This window comes from Astatotilapia calliptera, chromosome 12, assembly GCF_964374335.1.
Source record: "Astatotilapia calliptera chromosome 12, fAstCal68.1, whole genome shotgun sequence".
Taxonomy (NCBI): Eukaryota; Metazoa; Chordata; class Actinopteri; order Cichliformes; family Cichlidae; genus Astatotilapia; species Astatotilapia calliptera.
The window spans coordinates 17,071,663-17,098,482 of record NC_137433.1 but is presented as its reverse complement, the minus strand read 5'-3'; the positions used below and the strand labels follow the sequence as shown (position 1 = coordinate 17,098,482).

The following is a 26,820-nucleotide window of genomic DNA, read 5'->3' as shown; positions in this document are numbered from 1 at the left end:
AAGCGCAAGGCAGTTTAGCTTAGCTGTCAAATGAAACAACCTTTCAACCCCTTACTCAGCAGAGAATTGAAACCAACAAAAACTGACTGGTGACACAGTTTGTCCTGCATTATTAACTACAAGATCAAAACCATTTGAAATCTGATAGACCATCTGAAGAGAGCAGCGTATGGACGATAGTAATGCTGTTGACCAGGAAACTGGCTTTAATATCAGTGCTTATTTTACCGCCTCAGTTTCTCATGCATTCAAAGTCATTTTACAGGTCACAAAACTGTAAACTAGCAGTGCTGAGTTATTGGATCTTAACATATGAAGAAGAATCAATATCAGAATTTTCAAAGATAGATTTGATTTTCTTCTGCATTTGCTCAGTTTAAAGAGTTGGATTTTGATTGAACGTACAAACACTGCTGGTGAACTCATTTTGTACCGGTGACATTACAAAGCAATCTGCTCCCAGTGACAGAGAGATTAATTACTGCGTAAGTCTGCAGGAGTAATATTCAATTCAATAATACCTTTGTCACCGTTAGATTTGATTTTGTTATTATGAAAAGTAACGACTATGACTTCATTTAAAGACCCATACCAAGTTCCCATCAAGTGTGTTTTCTTTCTTCCATGGTGAGTAATAACTCTGACAATACATCAAGGGAAGTCTGACAATATGTTTTCTGTTTTGTTGCCTCTGTTAAGTGCAATCAGTTAAGGGAAGTTATAAATTTGGCAAAACTGAAATGATTGTATTCAGCTCTAAAAACCAGAGACACACTGTGACTAACCACATACTTCACTGGCCTCTTACCTCGGCCTTTGGCACCACTGTAAGGAACCTTGAACCATCCCTTAGTTATGCTGCAATAGACTTAAGTTGCCGGGGGGCTTCCCATGATGCACTGAGCGTTACTTCTCTTTTCGCCCTCCCTGTGTTTAAACACCACTATTGCATTTAATCATTAGTAATTATTAAACTCTTTTTCCTTTCCACTGCTGCCACGTGCTTGCACATAGGGGATTGTGTAATACTTGCTTTTTCCTCTAATATTGTAGGTTGTGTACCTTACAGCAGCAGTCCCCAACCCCCGGGCCACGGACCGGTACTGGTCTGTGAGTCGTTTGCTGGTGTGAAATTTATGGTTTTCAGGGTTTTTAGCGTTATTTTTTAATCGTTTTTATCATTAACTCGGTTTCCCTGGGTCTTTTCCCGTGTGTTATGAATAAATCTTTCTTTTTTGTACCAGTACTGGTTTTATTTTGTTGTATTTATCCAACACATTTAAGGCTGGTCCGTGAAATTATTGTCGGACATATACTGGTCCATGGCACAAAAAAGGCTGGGGACTGCTGCCTTACAGTATGAAGCACCTTGAGACGACTGTTGTTGTGAGTTGAAGAATATAAAAGAAACTTAATATTGAAAAATTTACAAACATCCTGTCTCAGAATTATACTGAAAAACTAGTCCATGGATTTGCTGTTTCTAACCTGAAATACTGTAATTCCTTATTATCACCACATTGTCCTAAAAGCTTCCTAAAAAGACTTCAGTTAATCCAAAACACTGCAGAGTATTGACAGGGACAAGAAAGCTACGTACTCTTCATTGGCTTCCTGTTAAATCCAGAATTCAATTAAAAGATCTTTCTCCTCTCTGATAAGGCCCCATTACATATTAAAGACCTTGTAGTACCATATCATCCCAACAGAGCACTTTGCTCTCAGACTAAAAGTACAATAGGATGTAGAGCCTTCAACTATCAGACCCCTCTCCTGTGGAACCAGCTCCAAGCTCGGGTTGAGGAGACAGGCGCCTTCTCTACTTTTAATAATCAGCTTAAAACCTTCCTTTTTTGTGAAGCTTATAGTTAGGGTTGGATCAGGTGACACCGAACCACCCCTTAGTTAAACTGCTAAAGGCTCAGGATGTTGGAAGACTTCCCATGATGCACTGAGGAGTGCTTCTCAACTACTCTCTTCACTCTGTTTTCTCCTCTTGTTTCCTTCGCTCTGTTCTCCTCTGCTCTGTGCTCGCTTTCCCCTCAGCCCCAAAATGGTTGTGACAGATGGCTTTTCCTCTGTGAGTCTAGCTCTGCTAAAGATCTCTTTCTGTTTAAAATGAGACATTCCTCTCCGTTTGTCATGAGCTTCCTCAATGGGCAAAGCTGAAATGTTGGGGTTCCTTATCTAATATTGTAGAAGCCCATATTTAACTTACAACATATTGCAAAATGTCTTGAGATGTGAACGAGCAATATATAAATAAAACAAAATAGAATTTTGAAAGATGTTTGATATATGGCACACGCTGTCCAGCAGTGTGAGCTTTGATAAAAAGTGAATCGTTTGTTTAAAGTTGTACTTGTTTGAGTTTCCAAAAGACAAACGAACCAGTCAAAGTGAACACATCAAACAAGTAGATTCACTTTTCCTAAAAAAAAAAAAGCAAAATGCTGACGTACTGTTGTTACCAATAATTAAATAATAATAATTAAATATCAGCCACATGCAAAATGATTCAGTGGAAATGTTTATAGAAAGCATTACATGCAGCAGCTTTTAGCAAGTCTCTGTAAGTATAAAGAGAATCTGAAAGTAACAGTGATTAAGAGGTGAACGAGTCGGCCTTAATTGACACATTCAAAACCACACAGCGATCGTACAGTAGATAAATCGGAAGCCCTATTGATAATGTTGGCATTAATAATAGATATGGTACCACTGGAGCACACTCAAGGAGTACCTACGCTGAAAGAGGAACTAAAAAGGACCCTTAAAGCAAAGTTGCAAGCAATATAATCATCTCCAGCTCATACACAAGAAAGGGTTACTTCCCCCGACTGTACTTATAGCTATGGAAAGTTTCTCTGGTCCGAGAACATTTAGTAATCACTACAGCTTTCCGTTATACCATGTTCCCTCCGAGATTAGAATTAGGAAAGTAAATGCATTTACTAATCCATACATTGGAATGAAATGCGCAACTCTTTTTGTTCCACTGAGTCCCCCATCTCACTCCCTCTACCTCCCTTACTCTTTTATACTCTCTTTTACTTCTCTTTCACTCCTTGTGGTGCTCTCATGTGTATCCAGCAAGCTAAGCACGTATCCGCTGAAGCCGATGCCTGATTAAAGCCACAAACTGTACTATGCACAAGGAAAAGGTCGCCAATTGACACACGCTTTGCTTGCAAAGCCAGCTTAACACTATCAGAAAAGACATTCACTTCGATGGCTTGTAATGTTACCAGAAAAAAGACAGAGTCCAGGTATTGCCTTGAGCCCAGACTTTTGAGGATAAGTAAGGAAGATCTTCTGTCTACGCGTATGCTTTTATACGCTGTCCTCAGATGTTGAGAGTGGGAAAAATTCTGGAAAGCGAGGACAGCTCAGTCAGTCCTTTCTTCTTCAGTAGTGTTAAAGAGATTAACCTTAGTTTTACCTGTAAGAATGGATTTAGATTTAAATCTGCAATATAAGTCATAATTAGATATTAACACTGGATACAATGATACAGAATACAAACTTACATAGAAGGTGTTTTAGCTGCCTTGCTTCATTCATTAAGTATTTCTTCTTCCATTTTAGTTTGTTTAGTTTGTTGCTGCACAGCTAATCAATCCTGTATACACTTAAGTATTAAACTTTCTATAGTGGCAAGTAGGCCACAGTCCAGCACAGTCAAAGAAATGTCAATTTTATCTGCATACCCTCTGTTGTTTTGCACAAACTTGTTATTGCCCCTACACTACAAGGTACAGTGCTGTGAAAAAAGTATTTGCTTTCTTGATTTCTTATTGTTCAGCATATATTTAAGATCACAAAAACTCATTTTAATATTAGGCAAGGGTAATCCAAGTAAATACAAAATGCAGTTTTTAAACAATGATTTCATTTATTAAAGGAATAAATCTATTCATGGCTATTCAAATCTATTCAAATCAAAAACCCAATAAAAGGTTGTGCCACCCCTGGGAGCAAGAACTGCACTCAAGTGTTTGAGATACCAGTGAAATTTTCACATTGCTCTTCTTTGGGGAATTATTTTAATTCAGCTACACTGGAGTTGGCTTCAGCTCCAGACTTTGACTAGGCCAGTGGTCCCCAACCTTTTTTGCACCACAGACAATATTTTCACGGATCGGCCTTTAAGGTGTTGCGGATAAATACAACAAAATAAAATGATACAACCAAGACACAAACTGTGGTATTTTGTAAATATAATAATGCATTCTAATTCACTGTGTAATTGTGTAACTTTATTAGCAGCGTCCTCCTGAAATGCGCCAACAACATTGAGAGTAACATCCTCCTCTCTGCCCCTTAATGCTCTCTGGTCGCTATGGTTACATGTAAATCTTTCTTCCAAAATAAGACACACAACTACAACACAGGAAAAGACCCTGGGAAAATGAGTTTAGATAAGAAAAACAAACCTGAAAACCATAGATTTCACACCCGAGCCTCAACTCTTGTGGCCTGGTACCAAACGACTCACGGACCACTGTGGCTCGTGTGTTGGGGACCGCTGGACTAGGCCACTTCGTTTTGTTTTCTTTGAGAGACTCAGAGGTGAATGAAACTGCATTTCAGATCTCTGTCGTGAGCCGAAGTCATGATTCCTTCAGTTATAGTCATCCAGGTCCTGAAGTGACATAACAGCCTCAGACCATCACAATATCTCCACCATGTTTGAATGTCTAACAAGTAGACACCAAGTGGACCAGAAAGTAGAATAATATTAAAGCTACATCATGCCGGTTGATGTTCTAGAAAGCTACTGCTTTAACTACATAGAACTGCTGGAGTAAATAGGTAGGGAGTAGTGATAAAGCAGCAGAGAATTATCACCAGACTTTGCTCCACTTACCTCAGAGGGATTTTATGTTTTTCAGCTAATTGTTTTAGCTTCAAAGCATCTGGAGGAGAAAGCTACGTTACCAAATAAATGTGAACATAATGGACCATTTAACAGATTAATACATACATACATATTCCCACACACACTGTAGTAGTCATCTTCCTGAGAAATAGTTATTATATCTCTGTGGCCGCTGTTCCTGTAGATGTTGTATTACTTCATTTTCAGAGAAAACAGCTTCCACGCATATACGTGTTGGATGCTTATTAAAACTGCAGAACTGACCTACGTGTGACTGGAAAGCTAAGGATTAGAGACCAGGGATCATGGTGAGGTTCCTCACAAGTGCAAGAGAACAAAGGTGTATGTGAGTGAATGTGTGAGAGCAAAACTTCAGATAAAAGGGCAACAGCATTGCGATTTCTTTCAGCTTCATCTCAGAAACTTCAGGTTAATGCCATGTGGGGCAGTCATTCCCCCTACGCTGTTCTCCCGCAGTGGAGGCTTGAATTGTTGGATGCAACAGAGAAGACTGTTGATTCAGGGCTCTGTGTGTATGTGTGAGAGGGGGGAGGATGCAATACCCTGTTTTTTTTTTTTTCTGTAAGCAAAAGTAGACTGATAACACTATTTCTCTCAAACTGGGTCAGGTTACCTGTACAGGGATCGATTGTCTCTCTCTGCTGCCCACTTTGAAACCCAGTGGCCAAAGAACTCAATCAAAGAGCACCCAGTGAGCCTGAAGACCAGGGGAAATAAATCAAAGATAAAAGTGTTGCATTGATCGCCTAGACAATCAATACAGTACACATACACAGCTCAGTGCTCTTTGGGATGGGCTTCATTGAGCTTGTGTTGCATAAGGTGACATGGAAATGGACAGGGAATTTCTCTGAATGAATACATGTGCACACATACTTACACACACACACACTACAGTACCCCAAAACAGTGCATCCAAATATAGCCTATTGTCACTCTGAGGACTCGGCAGTCCCAAATGAATAGCTGTTGGATCCACAGGAAGGATTGCGATACCACAAGGTGGAGAAGTAGAGAGGAGAGGAAGCAAGGGAAATAGGGAAAAAAAATCTGTTTTTGTCTCCCTGCGCAGGATTATGGAAGGTAATAATGTAATAACTGTGGTGGAAGTACAACAAGCTGTAAGAAATAAGAGCTGCTCCATTTAATGCTTGTTCTCTGTCCATCTACAGCCCCAGGGTATGTCAACAATTGCCTCCTCAGAGACGAGGAAGAGAAGGAAATCTTCCAGAGCAATATGCCATCTAAGCCCAAGCCAAGATTAGCTATTTGAAATCTTTTCAAATATTTAGTCTTTGTTTGATTGAGCTCTAGGCTCCACCTGCAGCGATCTGAATAGTCCCCAAAGGTAAAATCGTCGCCAATTTGGCATCCAACACGCTCAAGGTAAAACTCCAAAAATAAAGTAGCTGAGGGCTTTTTATTAGTGTAAAGTAGGAAATTGCAGTCTTTAAGAGTTTACAATAAATAATAAAATAGATGAGGGTGTGTTTTGAGCTGTGACCCTTCTTTAGCAGAGTATATTTCAGGGAGCTATGCTTGAATTTGAAATGGCCTGTGGAGTCTGCTGCAGAGATCCACAGCCGTGTGACCAAACCACTGACCTCCAACCTGCTGCAGTATAGTTGTGCGGCCCAAATCGATTCTGAGACCCTCCTCTTCCTCCTCCTCCTCTCTCCGTCTCATTATCTCTCCCTCCTCCCTCACTCAAACTGTCCCTTGTGTTAAAACGAAATAGGTTTGGGCTTGCTGCACATCCCCTGTTTGGCGTCAGACAGGCATCCCCGGGGAACACAGGCCTGTCTTTGAGTGATCTTCCGCTGGTTTTATCAACAAATCTCTGAGAGGGAAGAAGGGAGCCAATGAAAGTTTCCTCTGCCGAGGCACTGCTGTGTTCTGTGTTTAAAAAGAGGGCTCCTTCGAAGACTGTTCATTGTGATTATCACCAGGATTTCGCAAAATATACCGCAAACTGGGGACTTCGTCTTCATTAGCATGACAAAGTAATTTTATCATTCTGCTTATACAGCATACTCGATAATAGTAAATTAGAGAGCGACTGAACAAGTGTTAATTAAGAGGGTGATGTCTTAATATTCTAGTGAATTATCAGATCAAATAAAAAAGCTAAATGTTTCCACAATCTTTAAGGACATATAGCGATCCTGTAGTGTGTGACATCATGCAACAGACAGAGGAATACGTCGCAGGACGGCGTGATAACAGGCATCCCACAGCACGAAAAAAAAGAGCACCAATTTGAGAACAGTGTCAGCCCGGTGTAATTGAATCGTAGTGACATTCTCTTGCATGGCAGCACTTATTCACTGCAGGGGAATGCACAAACAGTGGATTATCAGAATTACGTTCAAGCTCAAATTGGTTGTACGCGAGGATCTGCGTGTGCATGTGCAGCTCCTGAATTGCTCTGTCGATACACAGGTGCCTCCACGCTGTGTGAGTGCGTACGCGCTCATCGAGCTGTTGACCTCGGTGGGGCATTACGCAGCAACAGATAATGAGCTTTAACGTTCTATTTCATCTTTCTCAATAAGGAGGCACACAGCACAGACACCTCAGGGTCTAAAGGTCAAAGAAAGCAACTCAGCCTGAAAACAGATTACACAAAGCAGGCAAGCAGGTAATTATCGAGACAATCATAAATTGGAGGAGAGGTGATAGACTTTCACTACTTTAACAGTGCGATTGGATTTAGTGTTGGTGGAGAGAAATTATGCTTTTGCCATTAACACTCGATTCGAAGGCTGCTCACCTCTGAGGAACAAGGTTGGAAGTGCACGTTCAGAGAAATGCTGCTCTCCAAAAATGCTGTGCGTCATTAGCTCGACTAATTTCAGTGTTTGCAATGGTATCATTCTTGTTTTTAAGAATATAAGTGCGTGTGTCGAGATTTCCCAAAAGTGAGAAAAACAGTGTGTCACTTTGACTTTCACACCTACGACGTTTTTTAATAAGGAGATTAGCGGATGAGGTTTTTAAAGATGCTTTAAGTGATTTTTTTTCAATGTTGTGGTTTTTGTTTCGGACACAAAAACCACAAAAATTAAAACAGTAATTATTTAAAAAAAATACTTTTTTAAAGAAGAGGCTGTTTCTGAGTTTCAGGGATCTTGAGTAGATAACAAACCAGTTATTTTCGACTTTCACTTGTAATATAATTGGAAAGAGACTTCTATCAGCTGCCTAATCACTTGTCACACTGGGAAATGAAAAAGTAGCCAAAAGTTTTCCCTTCTGTTAATTTTCATATCACGAGTATTATTTTTAGCAGTGAGCTTTCAAGGGTCTAATGATTGGTTGAACCCCATTAGGCTCATAAATGAGTTTTTAAATGCTTAAAATTACTGGAATTTTTTTTTCTATTAGACAAATGAATTCAGAGTACTTCTACAACTGGCTGGGCATGAAGCTTGTTGATGGCCAGATGTAGCACACGGTACGGAGGTTAAAAAAAAAAAGAACGAAAAGAGCTTGACAGCTGATTTGGCAACAACTGTTGTGCTTCACCTGCTTTCAGTGGCACTAAGACAAAGAAACATGCCACGGCTGGGTGGAAGTGAATTGAATCTGGCCTCTGAATCCAATAGATGCCCCACGCAGCCAGAGTGATTCACTAATGTTTTGTTCAGCTTAATTGAGCACTGTTCCTCCAACTTTGCCTCACATCTTCATCCTGCATCTAATAGCCACAGCTTCCCTTAAAGTCTAATTACTGTTACTGGCAAACGTAGGGCAGAACAAAAAAAACCTTTAAGATATGACATTGGAAGACAGAAAAAGCCATCGAAAACAATGCACTAATTCAGTGCTTCATTTTTACTTGTCAATTAATTTACTATTATTATGAACCAGATGAGCCAGATCTTTCAGTCAAATAACCAAAGCCGGTTTGCTAACACAGAAGCATGTATCCTCATCCATACACAGAGCTACTTGATTTCTTATTGTTTCAGATCATTAAACAAACCTTAATATTTGATAAACTGAGTAAATATGAAATGCAGTTTTCAAATGATGATGATGTAATTTTTTAAAGGAAAGAAGCTATCCAATCCTACTTGGGCCTGTGTGACAAACTATTTGCCCCTTAAACCATATAACTGTTTGTGCCACCCTTGGTACCAAGAACTACAATCAAGCATTTGCGATAACTGGCTCTCTTCTGAAGGGTTTTCAAGCATGAACGATGTGTTTGAGTTCATGCCAAAGAATCTCAGTCGACTAGGCCACTCCTAAACCAAGCTATTCAGAGGTGGACATGCTGTTGTGTTTTGTATCTTTGCTGCGCTAACTTAAGTGAGCTTGAGCTTCAGGGCACAACATGATGGCCAGACATCCTGGATTTTCTGGTAGAGAGCAGAGTTCATGGTTCCTTCAATGAGAACAAATCTTCCTGGTGATGGAGAAGCAAAGCAGCCTCCGACCATCACACTACCACCACCATGTTTGACTATTGCTATGATGATTTGTTATGAAATGCTGTTAGTTTTACACCAGATGTAATGTGACTCAGACCTTCCAAAACCCTTCATCTTTTGTGTCATCAGTCCACCGAATGTTTTCATCAGAATATTTTTGGCATATGTGAGACGAGCTTTGTGTTGTTTTTGGTCAGCCGTGGTTTTCTCCTTAAACTTTCCCATGGATGCCATTTTTGCCCAGTCTCTATCTTACTTTTGAATCATGAACTCTGACCTTAACTGAGGCGAGTTAGGCCCGCAGTTCTTTACATGTTGGTCTGGGTTCTGGATGAGTCACTGATCTTCGATCGTCGTCTTGGAGAAATTTTGGAAGGCCGTCCACTGCTGGGAAGCTTCACAGTTTTCTCCATTTGTGAATAATGACTCTCACTGTGGTTCACTGCAGTCCCAAAGGCTTAGAAATTACTTTGTAACCCTTTCAAGACTGATAGATGTCAGTGACTCACTTTCTTTAGAACGTGGCATGATGTGTTTCTTTCTGAGATCTTTTAGCCTGCTTCACTTTGTCAGACAGGCTCTATTTAAATGATTTCTTGATTCAGACAAGTAATTACTTTTTTACACAGGACTCAGAAGGATTGGAAAGCTTTTTTTAATGAATAAAATCATTATTTAAAAACAAAATTTTGTATTTCCTCTGGTTATCTTTGACTAATATTAAAATTTGTTTAATAATCTGAAACATCTAAGTGTGACAAAAGAAAAAAAGATCAGGAATGGGCAAATACTTTTTCACAGCACTTCTAACACTAGCCACATACCGCACAGAAAAATGTTCTTCTGGCCATTATATATACCCAAACCCGCCACCCCAACCCTGTCTGTTTCCATCACCTGCACAGAGGGTCCTGGTGACAGACCTTCCGTAGCTCCAGACAGTTGGGTTTGTCCTTATCTTTATAGGAGCAGTCGGGCACAATTGTTTGCCTGCGTCGCTCAGCGCAGCCTGTAGTCTGGCAGGGGCAGAAGAGCAGCCGGTGGGTGAACTCACTGGGCACTCGGTCTAAGAAAGCCCTCAGGGCCTTATGGCAGCGCTTCCTGCTGCAAGTTTCTCCCGGTTTGAAGTCTGCTTTGCTGCATATGTTGATGTAAGAAGCACGTTGCCTCTTGCAGCTCCCATTTAAGTTGCATGCTTTGGCTGCATCAAGGCAGGGGTTGCAGTCCCTCTCTGTATCAGGACAGTGGAAACCTTTCTGGGTCACTGTGACGGCTGCTGTTCATAAAAATACAAGAAAGAGAACTCTGTCAGTTTATTAAGCCCAAAGAGAAAAAACGTTTACACTTCGATGATTAGTGTCACATGTCCTGTCTTTGGGTAGAAAACATTTCAGTTAAAAAGAAGTAAAAGCCTTCACGTCATGTCACTGCAAACTTATAAAAAAATATTTTTATTAGTAAAACATGATTTTACTGAAAGAATCGTCACCTTTTTATAGCTCCACATTTACACAAAGGTATCCTCACAACATTAATAAAAATGCATTTGTGAAATGCATTACAAACTAAATGAACAAAAAACATACATCTTATCTTTAGATTGTAATATTTTAGTAAACGCACACTCTCTCACAATGACACGTTAAATGGCAAACAGTAAGAACAGCAGTGGAGAATTGAAAGATTTCAACCGTGCCAGCTGAAAAACTGATCTTAAGTGAGGGTGTCAAGCATAACTGGGCTGCCAAAGCGTCCAATCCCACTGGACGGCTTTGTATCCAATGGGATTTGTTAAAATTTCTGAAGGGTGGGAGGGGCCTAATTGTTGGAGTTTCTGTAACAGGGTCAAGAAAGGTTTGAGCTGGAAGTCTTCAAGAACGGATCCCGTTGTGAGTGTGACTGTTAATTTCTTCTGAGCCAGAATCATCATCAGTTTTACTGCACTCTTACTGACAAAGACATTACCGATTGTCCGTAACACCACACACTGAGGATGATTAAGCCAAGGAGCCACGCTGACGTGTTTCTCTGCTTTATGGCCGTAGCATTTCGTTATAATAACAGCAGAGTGACTGGATGTGGAAAAGCTGAAACCCACTGGTGATGATGTACTTATTTTTCTCGAGGCTTCTCGGGCTTCCCATCATCTTTGTGTTTTAAAGAAATGCTTTATTAAACGTCCCCATTTTCAGATTTTACTTGTACTCTGACACAGTTGCCGTAAAGCATTACCCAGTATGCTACCTGTCTTGACCAAGCATCTGTGCGAGAACTGAGAGGAATAAAAATCTTTCCGCTGAGCCTCTGACTCAACATCATTAATCTGATATCGTTTAGATTTGGCTTGGCTGCAAAGTACCATGAACAAACAAAACAATAATCCTTGAATCTCTGATATGTTCCTCTGTTTCTCCTACCAACAGTAAGCCACCAGAGGGATACTAGCAGCCAGCTCCATTCACTCCAACTGAATTATTGATTTAGTCTGTTTCAGACCTTGAGTGAAATATGAATAAATTAATATATGATTCCAAATGGATGGATAAATGATCTGTTTCTAGATAACAGCATGGCACGATTACCATCATATTAGTACATCACAATATTTACCTCAATTTAACACTAATAATAGTTACAATTTTAAGTTATTTAACAAATGTAGCAAACAAGGACTCTTCTATCATACTCATTAGTTTAATGGAGAAATGTAAAGCAAGCTGGCATCCCTGGGAAAATATTGACAAGAGCTTTTATTTATGTGAATGCTGGCAAATGGGAAATAGCAGTAAATACTGTAGCATCTGCTCAAGACATGGTAAGCTCAAGCACTTGAAATGACTGCTGTAAACCCTTCACGCTTAATCCACTAATCTAAGATCGAGCCCCCTCATTTATTTCTAGTGTCATCACAAACTAAGACAGTGCAATCACTGGTCAGCACACACATGGAAAAAAGATTACATCATTAGTTATGTTAGGAGGATGTCCTCAGATATACCACAGCTACAGTAAAAAAAAACAAAAAACCATGCTTTTCTGAGATATAACAGTAATAAAGCAGGTTCATGTTCACTTGTGGCACCCCTCTCTTGTATTCAGGGTATATTAGAGAAGTTAACCTGCCTACCCTGAAGATAATGATATTTCAGAGGTCGTGGCAGCTTGGTGACACTCAGAGAGATTCATCTCTTATTCAGCAGAACCAATCTCACTCTGTGTCTATCAGACAGCCAGGAGCAGGAAGAAGACCATTTATTTTAGAGGTGTGTGCTACAGAACTTGTGTTGTTTCCAAGTGGTGCATCGCACATTATCAATCCTAGAAATGGGGATACATAGAATCACATCGCGACACAGGGGAAAAATAAGCAGGCCCACCAAATTAATGATTTTGTCGTTTCAGATCACATCAGATAAACCAAAACTCACAGCCACTGAAGAATAACAGAAGTAGAATATCAGGGGTTCATCACAGAAAGAAAAAAGCACGCTTAATCTAGCTTTCAGCTAACCAGGGCTTTCATTTAGATGAATCAAGGTTAATGTAGCAGGCGCACTGATAAACGGTCCGGGTGTTAAGAGAGATGTCCTGAGTTCAAGAGATGTAGGTGTTCAGAGCAGTGCTGTCTTTTCCAGTATTTGTCACAGACCGGGGGGAAAGCTCTTCTTCTCTGTTCAAATATTGAAAGCATTAACCCGACAAACCGATATTAAAATATACTTGAATCATCTTATTTATCTTTGCACTCTCTAAAGGGGAGAGGATAAACACTCCTTAGCAGATGTCAGACAGCATAGCACCCTCACTATTTGTTAGTCTAAGTGACTGAAAGGCAGACGGAGTTGTGTTCCGATCGTTTACTTATGTGACTTAGTTGATCTGTGAATATACTGAGACATGAAACAAGAGCTGAGCCAAGCTTGGCTAAAGAGGGCCTGAGGGGCGGGGGTGGGGGAGAGGTTAGCGGGGTGGCTTTCTAGTGGTTCAGGCTACATTACACTGGGAGTTTACAACTGCTAAATCTCTCCTGGCCATCTCCAGGCTTTAATGTAGGCCACTGAGGGGGTCCGGGATGAAAAGAAAATAGGAGAAGGATGAGCTCCTAAGATTTATCTGACCAAGCAGGGCCGAAGCCGCTTTGGAGGCTGTAGCAATGGAAGGTTTTTTTTTGTTGCTGTTTTTTTTTTTTTACTACCTTTGATTGGGGAACTGAGATTGAATTTAGTGCACAACCCAAAAAGATCTCCTGGGGCGAACATAAGATACGAAGCCCAGTTGATGGCTCTGACGTGCTTACACACAAACAGGATGATAGCAAGAGCGGGAGGAGAAGAGGAAGGAAGCATCGAGTTGAAGATGGGAGGGGAAATGTTTCGGTGTTGTTCTACAGAGTCATAATTGATTTTCCAAGTGCATTACAATGGAAGTTTTCAGCAAACACATTCTGCTATAATGTGAGGCGAAAGATGTTGATAAGCTAATGATACGAGACGTACAAAAATGGAAAAAGCTTTAAGAGGGAAGAGAAGGCTTGAGCAGTTGATTACAGGAGCTGATCATGACAGATAGAAAGATGAAATGGGAGGACAGAGAATAACAGATTGGACAGCCACTTACAGAGACAGGCTGGAGAGCTTTCAATTAAGTCATCCTGATTCAGAAGAGATGCGCGACATTTGCTCAGAATAATTAACCCAGCACATCAGCAGTGCAATCAACAGCTCTCACCATCACAATAATCAACACCTATCTATTAACTTACCTTGTTAGTTGTCGTACCATACATTAATGAGTGAGCGAGGACGCCAACTGAATGACAGACAAGTGGATGGGTTGCACTGGCTGATTATTATTGTAGATACTAGAAATGCAATCAGTGTCATTAAGGACAAAACAAGTCGTAAATATTGTGCTGCCTTCTGGCTGCACGATCGTGTCTGTGGGGATGTTTTAAGCGCACAAGTGCAGGACAAATGCCATGTATTAAATTGAACTGAGGGATGCAAACGTTTGAAATCGTCTTTAAATGACTGTTTTGTGTCGTAAACAACGTGTGTCTCAGACGTCGTGCTCCGGTTTGCTGTCAAAAACTCTCAAAGCGCTGTCGTCACTTTGCGATCTTGCTGTTTGACTGTTAATGGGCTTTTAATAAGGATCTCTACACTGTGGGCATCATAAACAAGGCTCCACTGATGGCAATGTGGTGGAAACAACCATCTATTCTTTCTGCACGTATAGCACATGCGGGCAAAGAAGGAAAGATAAGAAAAAGACTAAAGAGAAGGATGCAGGGGGATAAAATGTGCGATAGGAGACATCTACAGGAAGACAGATGGAGAGAAACAAAATTACTTAAGACCTTTGGTTCAGTGAGAAATAAAGAAAAAAGGGGCATAATAAAAAGAGAGAGAGAACAAGAAGTGGACAGAGCTTGTATAAATGCAAGGAAGTGGATAAAACATTCGTGTAATCAGTATCACGATTTTGATACTTCTTCCCCAAAGAGGAAGCGATCTTCTTTCCCCAGTAATTGCTCTCCGTCAGCCTAATTTGAATTCTGCATTTCATATATCATCCTATACTCAAGGGACACTACGCTGCAGAGGGAAGTTCAGCCCAGGTTAGCAAGAAGCTCTTGGCTCTGGGTATGTTCTCAGTAATTAGGAAAGGTGCCAAAGTTTGGATTTAATACAGCCCTGGGTGAGCGTGCGAGAGCTTGTTAGGGAAGTCTTTAGTCTGGACCCCGAGGAGCATGTCAAGCATTTCTGTGTCAAAGGGCTCATCAGTCATTAGTTCTATTCTCCATGTCGCAGTGGGGTTTTCTATATGGAGGAAGATGGTGCACCAAATCTACAACATCATCTCCCTAAGCCCTTTTAGCCAAGTTAAACGTGTAGATGTCATCATTCTTACGGATCAGCTGAATGTCCCCAGGTATCATGGAGAAATTGCTAAAAAGAGGAGATCTTGTATAATCACATAGAAGCAGGATTACCTACCTTTATGTGAGAATAAATGTGTGTGAGTGGAGGTGGGAAAGTGATATCCAAAGGATCTCTAAATCATGGCAAACACACTTCTAAATACTTGAGATGTTTCTGTTGCCTTCAAGTGACGTTTCCTAGTATGAAAACGCTCAGTGACCCTTGAGTCTACCTCCTGTAGTCTTCACTGGCTCTGATGCAGAATTTGTTCAAGTCTAACAAAAGTGTATTTAGGTCAGCCTGGCCAATATTGTATCAAGAATCTTCTTGTCTCGTCATTACCAGCACACAAGGAGGCAATAACAAAACTTACTAACAAACTGAAACATTGCTGTTTACTGTTATTTATTTCTGACTTGTTAATAAAACGCTGACTATTAAAAAGGGCATCTGATAAGTGTGCCTGCAACAACTCTCATTACTGACCCAGAGAGAGACAAGCTCTGGCTGGACTGAGGGTGAACTGATTAGAAAATCCACACAGAATAATGAAGCATATAAACAAAGTAATATATATGCATGGAGGCACAACAGCAAGCGTGCACAAAACGAATCTTTCACTAACAAACACATGCAAAGATACATTCTAACACCCCCCACCTCACCCACCATTACTTAGTGTTTGTGTATCTAATAGTAATTGTTATAGGGTGTATGAGGACAATGTGAAAATGTCAAACATTTCAACAGCATGCTGAGCAGGACTGTTGCCCCGTTCCCTTTTTCTCAGCTGTAGAAACAGCTTTCTGGATTTAATTGGATGGTAGGCCCACGGAGCCGAGAGGTGAGAGGCTTAGTGCAGAGAGTTACAAGGTCTAACTAAGGGATGTTAAACTTAATTCCTGCAGGAACCTCTCAGTGCAGGATTCGCTGCTACCCTCTGTTCCAAATAAGTTAATTAACTCACCACCGAGTCACTGAGAGCAGAATATATTTCACAAGGAGCATATTAACAGTTACGGTCAATGATATCTTTGCATCCTGTGTGTGATACGCCATTCATCTGGGCTTTGGAGAGGAGATTCTCTCTCCCACCTTCGCACCTGGTGTCTTATTGATCTGAGGACAGGTCTTTGGAGTTGTAACTGAGAAAACAGAGGTTATGGATCACAACTCTGGTTCAATGTACAGAGCCTGTATTGGTATAGGAAAGAAAACGTTATCTGTTGCAGCTTTAATCAGCATAGTGATCAGCAGGTTGAAAGGTACAGTAAGTGTCCTTAAAACAGTTATATCGGCAGAAGCAGATTCCAACTCTGAACTAGCAGAACTTGCTGGAGCATTTGTTTGTCTGTTACTGGTAAGTGTGGGTTGATAAACAAATAAAAAAGTGTCTTCCTGTTGCCCCCCTCTTTCTTTGATTTGCTAGATTCCCCGTGGTGCTAAGCAGAATTTGATTAGAACAGGGAAAGTATGCATTTCTTATTACTTAGGACTCAACTCTTAGAGACCCAAAGAGGATTGGATTTGGATGGAAAACTGATTATCAACAGATTTCCTCAGGGTAAGACTCACTTAGCTTCCCCTATCATTTGATGATGAAGATCCTTCTAGGGACAAAAAAACCCCACTGCATGCACATACTGCTGTTTATGTGCATGTAAGTCCCGATGTACCTTTGTGTCCAAGCTTTCTACTAAAGATCATGCGGTTAATATGTTTTACAAGTAAGGCAATTTATGACTTCAAATTAAAAGTTTGAAAAGTGTAAAGCATTGACTGATTTGCTCATGATGTGCTAAACTAAATCTGTCTTAAGTCAGATTTAGAGCAGATGAGCAAAAAAATCAGAGCAGGTGTAAGATGAATAATGACTAGTTTATTATGCAGATGATTATGCGTAAACAATATTGTTATTACACATCTTGCATATTTACTCAGTCTTTTTGTTGTTGTTGACCTGATAGCATCTGTGAAGTGCATCCTTTATACATCCTTTAATTTTGTAGCACAAGCTTTTTTTTCTGTCACAGAAATTGTTTTCAGCTCAGATGCTGCCATAGAAAACAGAGCTGCAACTGATTAATCACTTTCTCTCATGCCTAATGACTTGTTCAGCCACTCTAAATATTAGCTGAAATATATATTATGTTGCATAACTTATGGTACGATGATATATCTCAAAAGGGCTTTTGAGAGCCCTATCATTGCTGGCAAAGTGAGGACATTCTGTCATTCAGAGGTTCATGCTTACTTCAATGTCCTTCACAGCTTAATTCAGACACACCGACCACAGTGAAGGAACGAGCTACAACACTTGCATCATATTCTGCGCAATGCGTAAAATCTGACACTGAATCGTGTGACACATACTGACAGATCAAACTATAATTATGATACTGTAGCTTATAAACTGGAGGTTTGCATGCCAGCTCACCTGTCTGAAGTGATGTTCACATTGTCAGTTACTTTTAAATCCCAATCCATGCAGTTTCTGAGAAAAAAATTCTTCTTATTACTAAGGAAGTAATTAATGGTGTTACAGCTCTTGTGCCACAATGTGTGAATGCACCCAGCTGTCTCACTCTCGAAAAAGACTTCTGTTAACAGCTGGAAGCTAAAAACTAACTACAGCTCCTGTTAAAAAAATATCAATACTTATGATTTTTTTTTTCTCACAGAAGCAAATTTGGGTGTCTAATAGCAAATGCTTTCTTCCCGTGAGATTAGTATTTAGGGCAAGGTGTGCCAGTTTATGAAGCCAAAAATGTACATCTAACTTTAAGTTAGATTTTGATTTTCAATTAGAAAATGTGTCTTTTCAGAGGAATTGACTGCTTCTATCAGCAGTATAATTAAAAAAAGAACTGTTTAACCATTATTGACTGGGCTGTTAACATTTCCTAAAAGCGGCCATATTTTTCAGTGTTACATGTCAAATGACAAAAGAGATGAAATTTAATACAAACACGTCTGTCACAGTTTGACATGAACTGTGGATGCATGAAAATGAATTCTCTTATTGTTATAACGTCAATAAAAAGGGCCACTGTGGGCTGTAATTTGAGAAACTTAGGTTTGGGGGAATTTTCAAAAACAATGGCAGGAGAGACATGCCCAGTTAGCTGTTAATGCATTCATCATGCATCCTTCTGGTATACTAAAGGTGACAGGGTCACTGTGCACAGGGTCACTGTAAAATGTAAAGAAAAACAGAATGCAATGAATTACAAAGCTCATAAACACATATTTTAAACACAATGTAACATAGAAAATATATCAAATGTTTAAACTCAGAAATGTTTGTATTTCCATAAAAATCTTGGCCATTTTAAATTTGATGATAGTGACACATTTAAAAAAGCTGAGGGCAGAACAAAAGGCTTGTAAAAGTAAGTTGTACAAAAATGAAACAGCTGAAGCAAGATTTATCAGCCAATTAGGTTAATTGGAAACAGGTCGGTAGCATGATTGAGTTTGAGAGAGGCAAAGTTTCTCAGAAGTAAAGATCAGCCAAGGTTCACTGAGCTGGACTTTGAATATCTCACCATTAACAGGACATAATAGCATCAAATGATTCAGAGAATCTGGAGACACATCTGCCCTACGAGAAGGCCAGATATCAGTACTAGATGTCCATGAGCCCTTGGACAGCACTGGATTAAAAACAAGTACATTTTGTCATGGAAATCACTTCCTGGGCTCTGAAACACTTCCAGAAATTACTGTCTGTGAACACAGTTCACTGTGCTGTCCACAAAGGCAGGTTAAAGCTCTTTCATGCAAAGAAGAGGCCACATGTGAACATGATCCAGAAACACTGCTGTCTTCTTTTGGCTCATTTAAAATGAACTGGGGAGATGCGTAAAACGGTTTGGTGGCCAGACAAAACCAAAAGTGAAAATTGTTTTTGGAAAACATGGACACTTTCCTCCAGACTACAAAGTAAAAGGATCCAGGTTGTTATCAGCATTCAGTTCAAAGGCCAGCATCTCTGTCATCAACAAAGAACAACCCAGAACTGTTGAACAGCTTAAATCCCGTATCAGACATGACTGGGACAAGATTACTCAGCTTCCTCAGAAATGCAGAATTTGTAGTAAGTTACAGTAATCTGAAGAGGGAGATATTTTATTTCAGCATGAAAATAATCACGGTGTTTAAAGTGTTTAAACAGAAATTTTTAACACATTTACATGTATATACATATACATGTAAATGTATATGTATATACCTTAATCGATTCTGACAATTAAGGACACTGGAATGTACTTAATATGAGTTTTTTTTGCTCACTACCGACTTTGCGGCTTTAAATATATTATCTCCCCCTGCTGGTAATGCAAATTTGGCATATAGTAATGCAACCTCTGCAAGCCTGTCCATTTCACGTTTTGGAGATGCAAAGCGTGAAATGGACCCGGTAGACCAGCGTGTCTATTACACGGTTTCCCACGATACTGGGTTGCTAAGGTGGTGTAACCTTTTCCAGAAAAGCACATTCATCCACATCAAGCAGGAAATTTTTGATGATTAATAGAAAAGTAATCATCAGAAGAGTGCATGTCTGTAGGGGACTTATATTCCTTCTTTAACTTCTCTTTAAAGCATTTTGCTCGGATAATTATTTTATTTTTTGCAAATTTTCACACATTTTCACAACTATGAGTTTCTACCAACTAAGCAGGTTAAGAATACAAGTTTAGCATCACCAGACTTGAATGCTGGCCATACTGCATTCACTGAAGCTGTCGAAAGCACTCCCGAAGGAAAATACTTTCCATAGCTTTCCTGCTCCACAAAGGAACACTTCCACTGCTCCCCTATACAAACCTGGCTCCCTTTCAATATATCATCTCCTTCATGAGGTAACCACAACCTCTGCCCTGAACTGACAGCATTGCCTGTGTCATTAGTCATAGGAGTGAAAAATATCTGCCAATAACCTGACTGTTTAAGCTTAATGTGGACAGGTGTGCAGGGGGGAGGTATCATACCTTGTGACAGAAACCAGACTGCAGGAGCCAGACCTGGTCTCTGCGCCAAAATGTGGCAAAATCTATCTGACACTGAACTTGATGGATGTGACAGGGAGCATGTTTGTATCAGCTGGATGAGGAAAGTTAAACTATGCCAAGCTATGCTGTGTCACATTAAATATAACTAGATGTATCTTTAAAGCAGTGATAAGGTCAAGGAAGAACTTTATTGCTAACCTAATTTCCTCATTGGCACATTTAAAAAGCATTATTTTTAATTAATTTGATCACTATACTGTCTTTTTTCCCCCACTATAATTTTTTACAATAAGCTTACTGTCAGCCAAAAGCCAACATCAAAGTGACTTAAGCCTGTAGTCTAAGAAATGCCCACCAGGGGGAGACTGCTCTGGTTGCAAAGAAGTTAAGTTGTATGGTTGTCTACAGGAAAATTACCCCTCTGCCCACTTGATCTATAACCTCAAATGGTAAATGGCCTGTATTTGTATAATGCTTTACTTAGTCCCTAAGGACCCCAAAGCGCTTTACACTACGTTCAATCATCCACCCATTCACACGCTGGTGATAGCAAGCTACGTTGTAGCCACAGCTGCCCTGGGGTGCACCAATAGGCAACGGGTGAAGTGTCTTGCCCAAGGACACAACGGCTGAGACTGTTGGAGCCGGGGCTGGAACCGGCAACCTTCTGATTACAAGACAAACTGCCAACTTTTGAGCCACGATCGCCCTTGGCGATAAAGATAAAGATTTCATGATGAGTTTATGGTCTCAGTTGTCTTTCTGAATACAACGTGCAGGGTAAGCTTCATCTTGGCTGCCCTACCTTGTGACTGACAACCATCTTTTGTTCGAGGGGGCTCCAGTACATGATATGTGACATCGCAATAATTATGTCCACCTTAAAGTATCAGCAAAAACTGTCAAAGTCAAAATATGCTTTTTTGTGATGAGGCATGCTTATAGCCTGTCACGTTACAAATTAGTACTAACCTATAATCACCATCCCTCTTTTGTGATGAAAGGTGCATGGCAGCGGAGGAAAGGAGGATTTAGTAAATGCCACCATACTGCCATCACAGCAAAGAGACTGGTGTTGACAAGGACACTTTATTCAGCCCGAGATGCAACTGTGCTGAGCACTAAGGTGATGAAACATTGCTGATGCAGGTGCACAGTGCCAGCAAAGCCAGGGCAAGAAGAGCACAATTCATCTCTGTGTTTCTGATGAAACCATACTCGAGTACATTGTCATCACTGTTGCTGAAAAAGAAATATGGACACGCAAAAGTATAGTCACTGACCTTATTTCAAGGGACAGATCCCACAGGATTAAATTTGCTATTTGCTCTTTGTCTTTTTTGTCTCTGTGTGTACAATGCAAGCAAACTGCATGTGCATTCAAAGATATGCAAAATCAGGCTATGACTACACAGTCCCATTAAAAGGAGCAGCTTGTGTGAAATAGTTTTCCAGGTATCACTCGGGGCAATGCAGAAACAGTCTCCATATGTTCTGTTTCATTTTAATTCAGTGTGAGTGCATATAGTAGTACAGAATTCTTCTTTTATTCTAGCACCACTTATGTCCCTTATCTCCCTTCCACACAAAAACTTTTAAAATAGCAGAGATTATTTTTCAATTTTCTACCTTTCCTCTTGGAGGGTGTAGATTTCCCTGTTCTCATCTGAGAACAATCCTAACCAGATATCATATATTCCCCAAGTCTCTATATAGTTGAACATTTATAGACATGATTATGAATACTTTTGTTTGGTTTAGCAATCAAAGGGAGAAGTATTTCCATAAAAGAAGTGTGTAATTACTTATCTGTTTGCCTGTGGTTTTATGTCAGTGCCACAATCAATTACCCTGCCCTCAGAAATGATAAATAATGAGGAAAGCTTGCGGCTAAACAGATTTTCGAGAGCAAATCCAATATTTCACCTTGAAGCGAGTAGAGGAAACAGCTGAAGCAAAATGGATAGAGTAATGAGTCCCTGTTGTATCTTAATATATCTAGGTGCATTGTACTGTATTTTCTTTCAGGAAGGGAGTTGGACTTCTAAGCTGTTAACTTTTCTTTCTTTCTTTATTCATTCATTTTTTTGTAACCTTGTGTGTTTTATTATGTCTTTGACAAAAAAGAATTAGCTCACAACAAGTTATCACTCTTAAAAGTACATTACGGGAAAATCTCTCCACTAGATGTCAGTGGTTTGCAGACCCGTCAAATGAGAGTTTTTTTTACCCTCAATTCAGGTGCATAATCCTTGCTACGGTAGCTGCTGTAGGACAGATAACTCTGGCTGTTGTTCATCTGCAGTGAGGCTGTCAGTCTGCAGTTTACCTCAGCTGTCAATATGAGTCTATGCCAATTTGCTCTCGAGGCTGTAAAACTTTGTGGAAGTAGTCCAATACGAGTCAGTGAGTCAGTGAATCTCACTTTTGTCCACTAACAGTGACACTGAGGTGATTTGTTAAGGATATCTTGAACTTTTCTATAGGTAAGTGCTGCTGTTCTTTCCCCTGTTAGCTGCTGTTAGCCTCTGTTAGCCGACATTAGTAAAACTTTCTTTGAAGTTGCACTAACATTGTTGGACTCTGACACTTTCTCATACAATGTGAGAATGTGATCATACTATTTATAAGATTTTTAGGATATCTGAGCCTAACATTAGCTGGAATAATGTGAGCTTATAACCAGTTGTTTGTTTAGCTAGCTTGTTGTCAGCAGTCTGGCAGATGTGAGGATCGAATGTCTAATTTGCTCAAAAATAAGTAATTGTCATAATATTGGGAATAAATAAGTCTGTTTATAAAAGTTTTTGAGTATTACAGCCCTGAATTCAGTTCAGGAAATGAGGCTTTAAGTGAGGAAAAAAGAAGAGGATAAGATTTTATTTACTAACTCCAGTCAGTTCCCTCACCTGCTGTCTTTTTTTGTATTTTTGGACCCCCTTCCAAGATTAAAAAAATATAGGTAGGATCCTTCGTATCCTAAATCTGAAGTCCATACACAAATTGAAATTTGTACCATCTTCTCTAGCTACTTACATGAATCACGATTAGGTGGAACAACAATGTCTATCTTCCCCACTGTATTCAAGATCGCAGGGCAACATCATGGCTTCCACAGACCAGCAGTCATTCCTCACTAGTGAAATAATTTTAAATTTATGAGAATTCATCAGTTAGTTAGAAGTCATAATTAAAAACGAATCAATGTATATTTAATTGTACAATATTATTATTAATTAGCCATAAGTGACAATAAAGTTGTTTAAACTGGGAAATTCTCAAGCTAATAATAATTTATATATGTATTATAGTCACACTGTTTTCATGGTGTGAGCTGAGATTGGTTATTTCTACTTCCAACTGTGGTTAACATCACAATTAGTAATGAGTCTACATGACTTGAATGACAACACTGTGTACTCTTTGAGCTTGAATCAAAAAACATGAACACAGAGGCAGATTTCTTGGTTATTATTATAGACTCAAACAAATATTGTGGGTTTCTAAATTATAATAATAAAGCTAATTAAAACAGAACCATGAATATTAAACAACTAGGAAGATGGCAGAAATGTGATGGCCATGAGCCTGGTTTTTTTTTTCACCCTCTTTGTGTTTTTCTCTTTTCTCTTTTATGATTCCCTGTGTGTATCTCCCAATTTGTATGCATGCACCCTGCATGTCTCTTTTCAGGTAATTCCTCCAAATTTTTTATATATATTTATATTTTTCATTAAAATTGAACATTTTCTTCAGTCTACGTGCTTTTATATTTGGCTCCTCTTGCTTGAACAATGAACTAGATATGATAAACATTTGGTAAACAAAGTTATTTTATTTAGCAAACAAAACTCTGAGTTTCATTTGACTTCAAGCAAAGCATCATGTAACAGCTATGTGTAGCGTCAGCCAGTAGGCTGACCCCATTCACAGAGCACATGTTTATGCTGATGCTGGATGTTGATATTCTATTTATATCTTATTTATGTTTTTATGAAAAACATTCACATGCTTTAACAGACTCACACCACAATCAGACTCAATTTCATGATTCCTCATGTCGGCAGTTTTTAAATGAATGATGTTTAAGTAAACAAAATTAAGTACCTTGTAATGATAAAGAGGAAAATGACAAACAGTGGGATGAGTGAGGAAGTAAATCAAAAAGCTAATTAATGGAATTGACACGCAGTTCCATTAATTATCACTCAACCGAATAGTATTTCATACACACACACACACACACACACACACACACACACACACACACACACACACACACACACACACACGCACTACAGTGATTTAAAACTTCATTTTTTAATGGCAATTTTCTTCAGTTACTTTTTCCTTTGCGGTATTTTTCAAGTTCAGTTCAGTTCAATTTTATTTTAAGCATGTGGCTTCACAATCATTACAAAATGTCATTCCATTCTTTTGTTTGTAAGTAAACACTTATTAGTCCCTACCTCCTCAAATCTTACCTCTCATTGATATAATTTTCTTTTAGCCTTCAATTAAACAAACAACATATGAAGCAAAAGTAAAGCAAGGACAAAACAAAACAAACAAACAAATAAACAAAACAAATAAAGTGGTAACGTTTGCAGATTCACAAATTATGAGACAAACAAACTAAAACACTTTTACGAACAACATTACCGCCCTGGGTTAACCCTGTTTTCTTCATTCTTATATTTGTTAAAAATGTGTTTTTTATATTTCATTTTAAACTGGTTTATGTTGTTACTTTCTTTAATTTCTTCTGTTAGACTGATCCAGAATTTAATTCCTGCTATAGTGATAGACATACTTTTTAGAGTTGTTCTAGCACTTTGTATTTTTAAATTCCATTTCCCTCTTAAGTTATACCCCCTTCTCAGTTATTCTGTACTTCATACCATGATTAGTGAAATTTAATGCTGTTGTGACCTAAAGACAAGCAAAGACCCCTTATTCACACCCTCCCCTTTTTAAACTCTAATTACTAAATTTGAACCAAAATGGCATTACTCTTTGCATGTAATTGATTGACTCTTGACTCTCATATCGACATAGTTTTTTATTGTCATTATGATATCATAAATATGATTACCTTTTTAGCTTTAATTTTCTAATGTTTTTTACATCAGAAAGTGAAGCCAAGCCTGAGCAAAGGCTTGCAGCATTACTAGTATACTTTTTGATGTTTAACTGATTCTGATCTCCCATTATTGATCCCACCAGTCTGACAAGTGTTATTATTTTGTTTTGCAACATTCTTCAACGAACTCGCACAGAATTGTTGGGTAGCTTTGTATAATATTGCAACATCTCAACCTTGCTGTTGTGAATGTGTGCTATATAGATGAAATTAATATTTAATGGTATTTTGCCTATAGGAGGTGCAAGAACAACATAAACTGAAAATATCATAATTCAACTGTCATGAGCTTGATTTCATTTTTTTTAATCTAAAGCCAAACTAAAACCAATAATAAATCAGGATGACTTCATATAACCATAAACATGTGTGCATGTTTCAGTCACATTTTCTACTATTAAAGTAACAAATTTTGAGATTTGTGCAGCCTTGGCAGAAGTATGCATTTTCAGAATTTTTTAGATGTACTTAAAACAGGGAAGGCAGTTTTCTATCATCTCTAAAAACTCCAAACTAATCAAAGCCAGCACTTTTATATATTCTGGTCTCGCTTTTTCAATATATCAAACAAACCTATTTTCAAAAACAAGTAAGGCACTACTGATTTAAAGCTAAGGGGATTATGCAAAAAGCGTGTCTTTCTTGTACCTCCCAGTTATAAAACAAAGGAAGATACATCAGCAAAGAGAAAAGGAAAATGTGCAGTCTTCAGTGTTTGTAGATAGCTTTTGGCTAAAAAGAAAACCCCCCCGAAAAGGAACATAATCTGGAAATTTCTGTCAGAACTGAATGAAAGAATATGACTGAATTTTCAAGTGAGTGTAGCCTATAGCTCCAGCATTAAACAGAAATCCTTTTGTGTCAAGTAACATCTATACTAATGCATGCTTCTCTGCAATGCATTTATTATTATATCGGTGTCTTTTAAGATCTGCACTGATTACTGATAGAGTGGCCATAGTAACTAGTGCATTAGAGAAGCTAAAGCTCTTCTGTTGAGGGCCAGGCTGTTTAATTAGTAAACCAAAGAGGAAATCAAACTGAACGCACAATCAATAGCTGTGGGGTGGTGCACTGAAAGTGTATACTTTAGCACACACAGCCAAAAAAACCACTGTATGCTGGACAGCTTAAACAATAAGCACCCAATTTATCCAAAGGCAAGGACAGATAACTGGTAGATGGCCAATGAGGAACGAGTAGCCCACTGCACATTTTTTAGGCCCTATTAAACTTATATTGCATTCTCTCCAGAACAGCTATTAACCTAACATTTCCAGTATTATTATTATTAGACACCAATCAGGAACCACAATCATTCAGTGTTCTGCATTCTCAGCCAGGACAGGTGGCTCATGTATGTCCAGTTATGAGCCAGTCTCTTTCTTGCATG

The 26,820-nt window shown here is 39.1% G+C and overlaps 1 protein-coding gene across 3 annotated transcripts in view; it reads right to left on the bottom strand.

The window, feature by feature from the left end:
* Positions 1-26,820, bottom strand: part of LOC113033288 (GDNF family receptor alpha-2-like) — a 70,216-nt gene that overhangs the window by 22,580 nt on the left and 20,816 nt on the right. For 2 of the 3 annotated variants that reach the window (XM_026186957.2, XM_026186958.2), the window contains exon 4: positions 10,240-10,618. In XM_026186957.2, coding sequence (XP_026042742.2) covers positions 10,240-10,618 — 379 coding nt within the window. The remainder of the gene's footprint in view (positions 1-10,239; positions 10,619-26,820) is intronic. The other variant, XM_080309071.1, reaches the window with a different exon arrangement.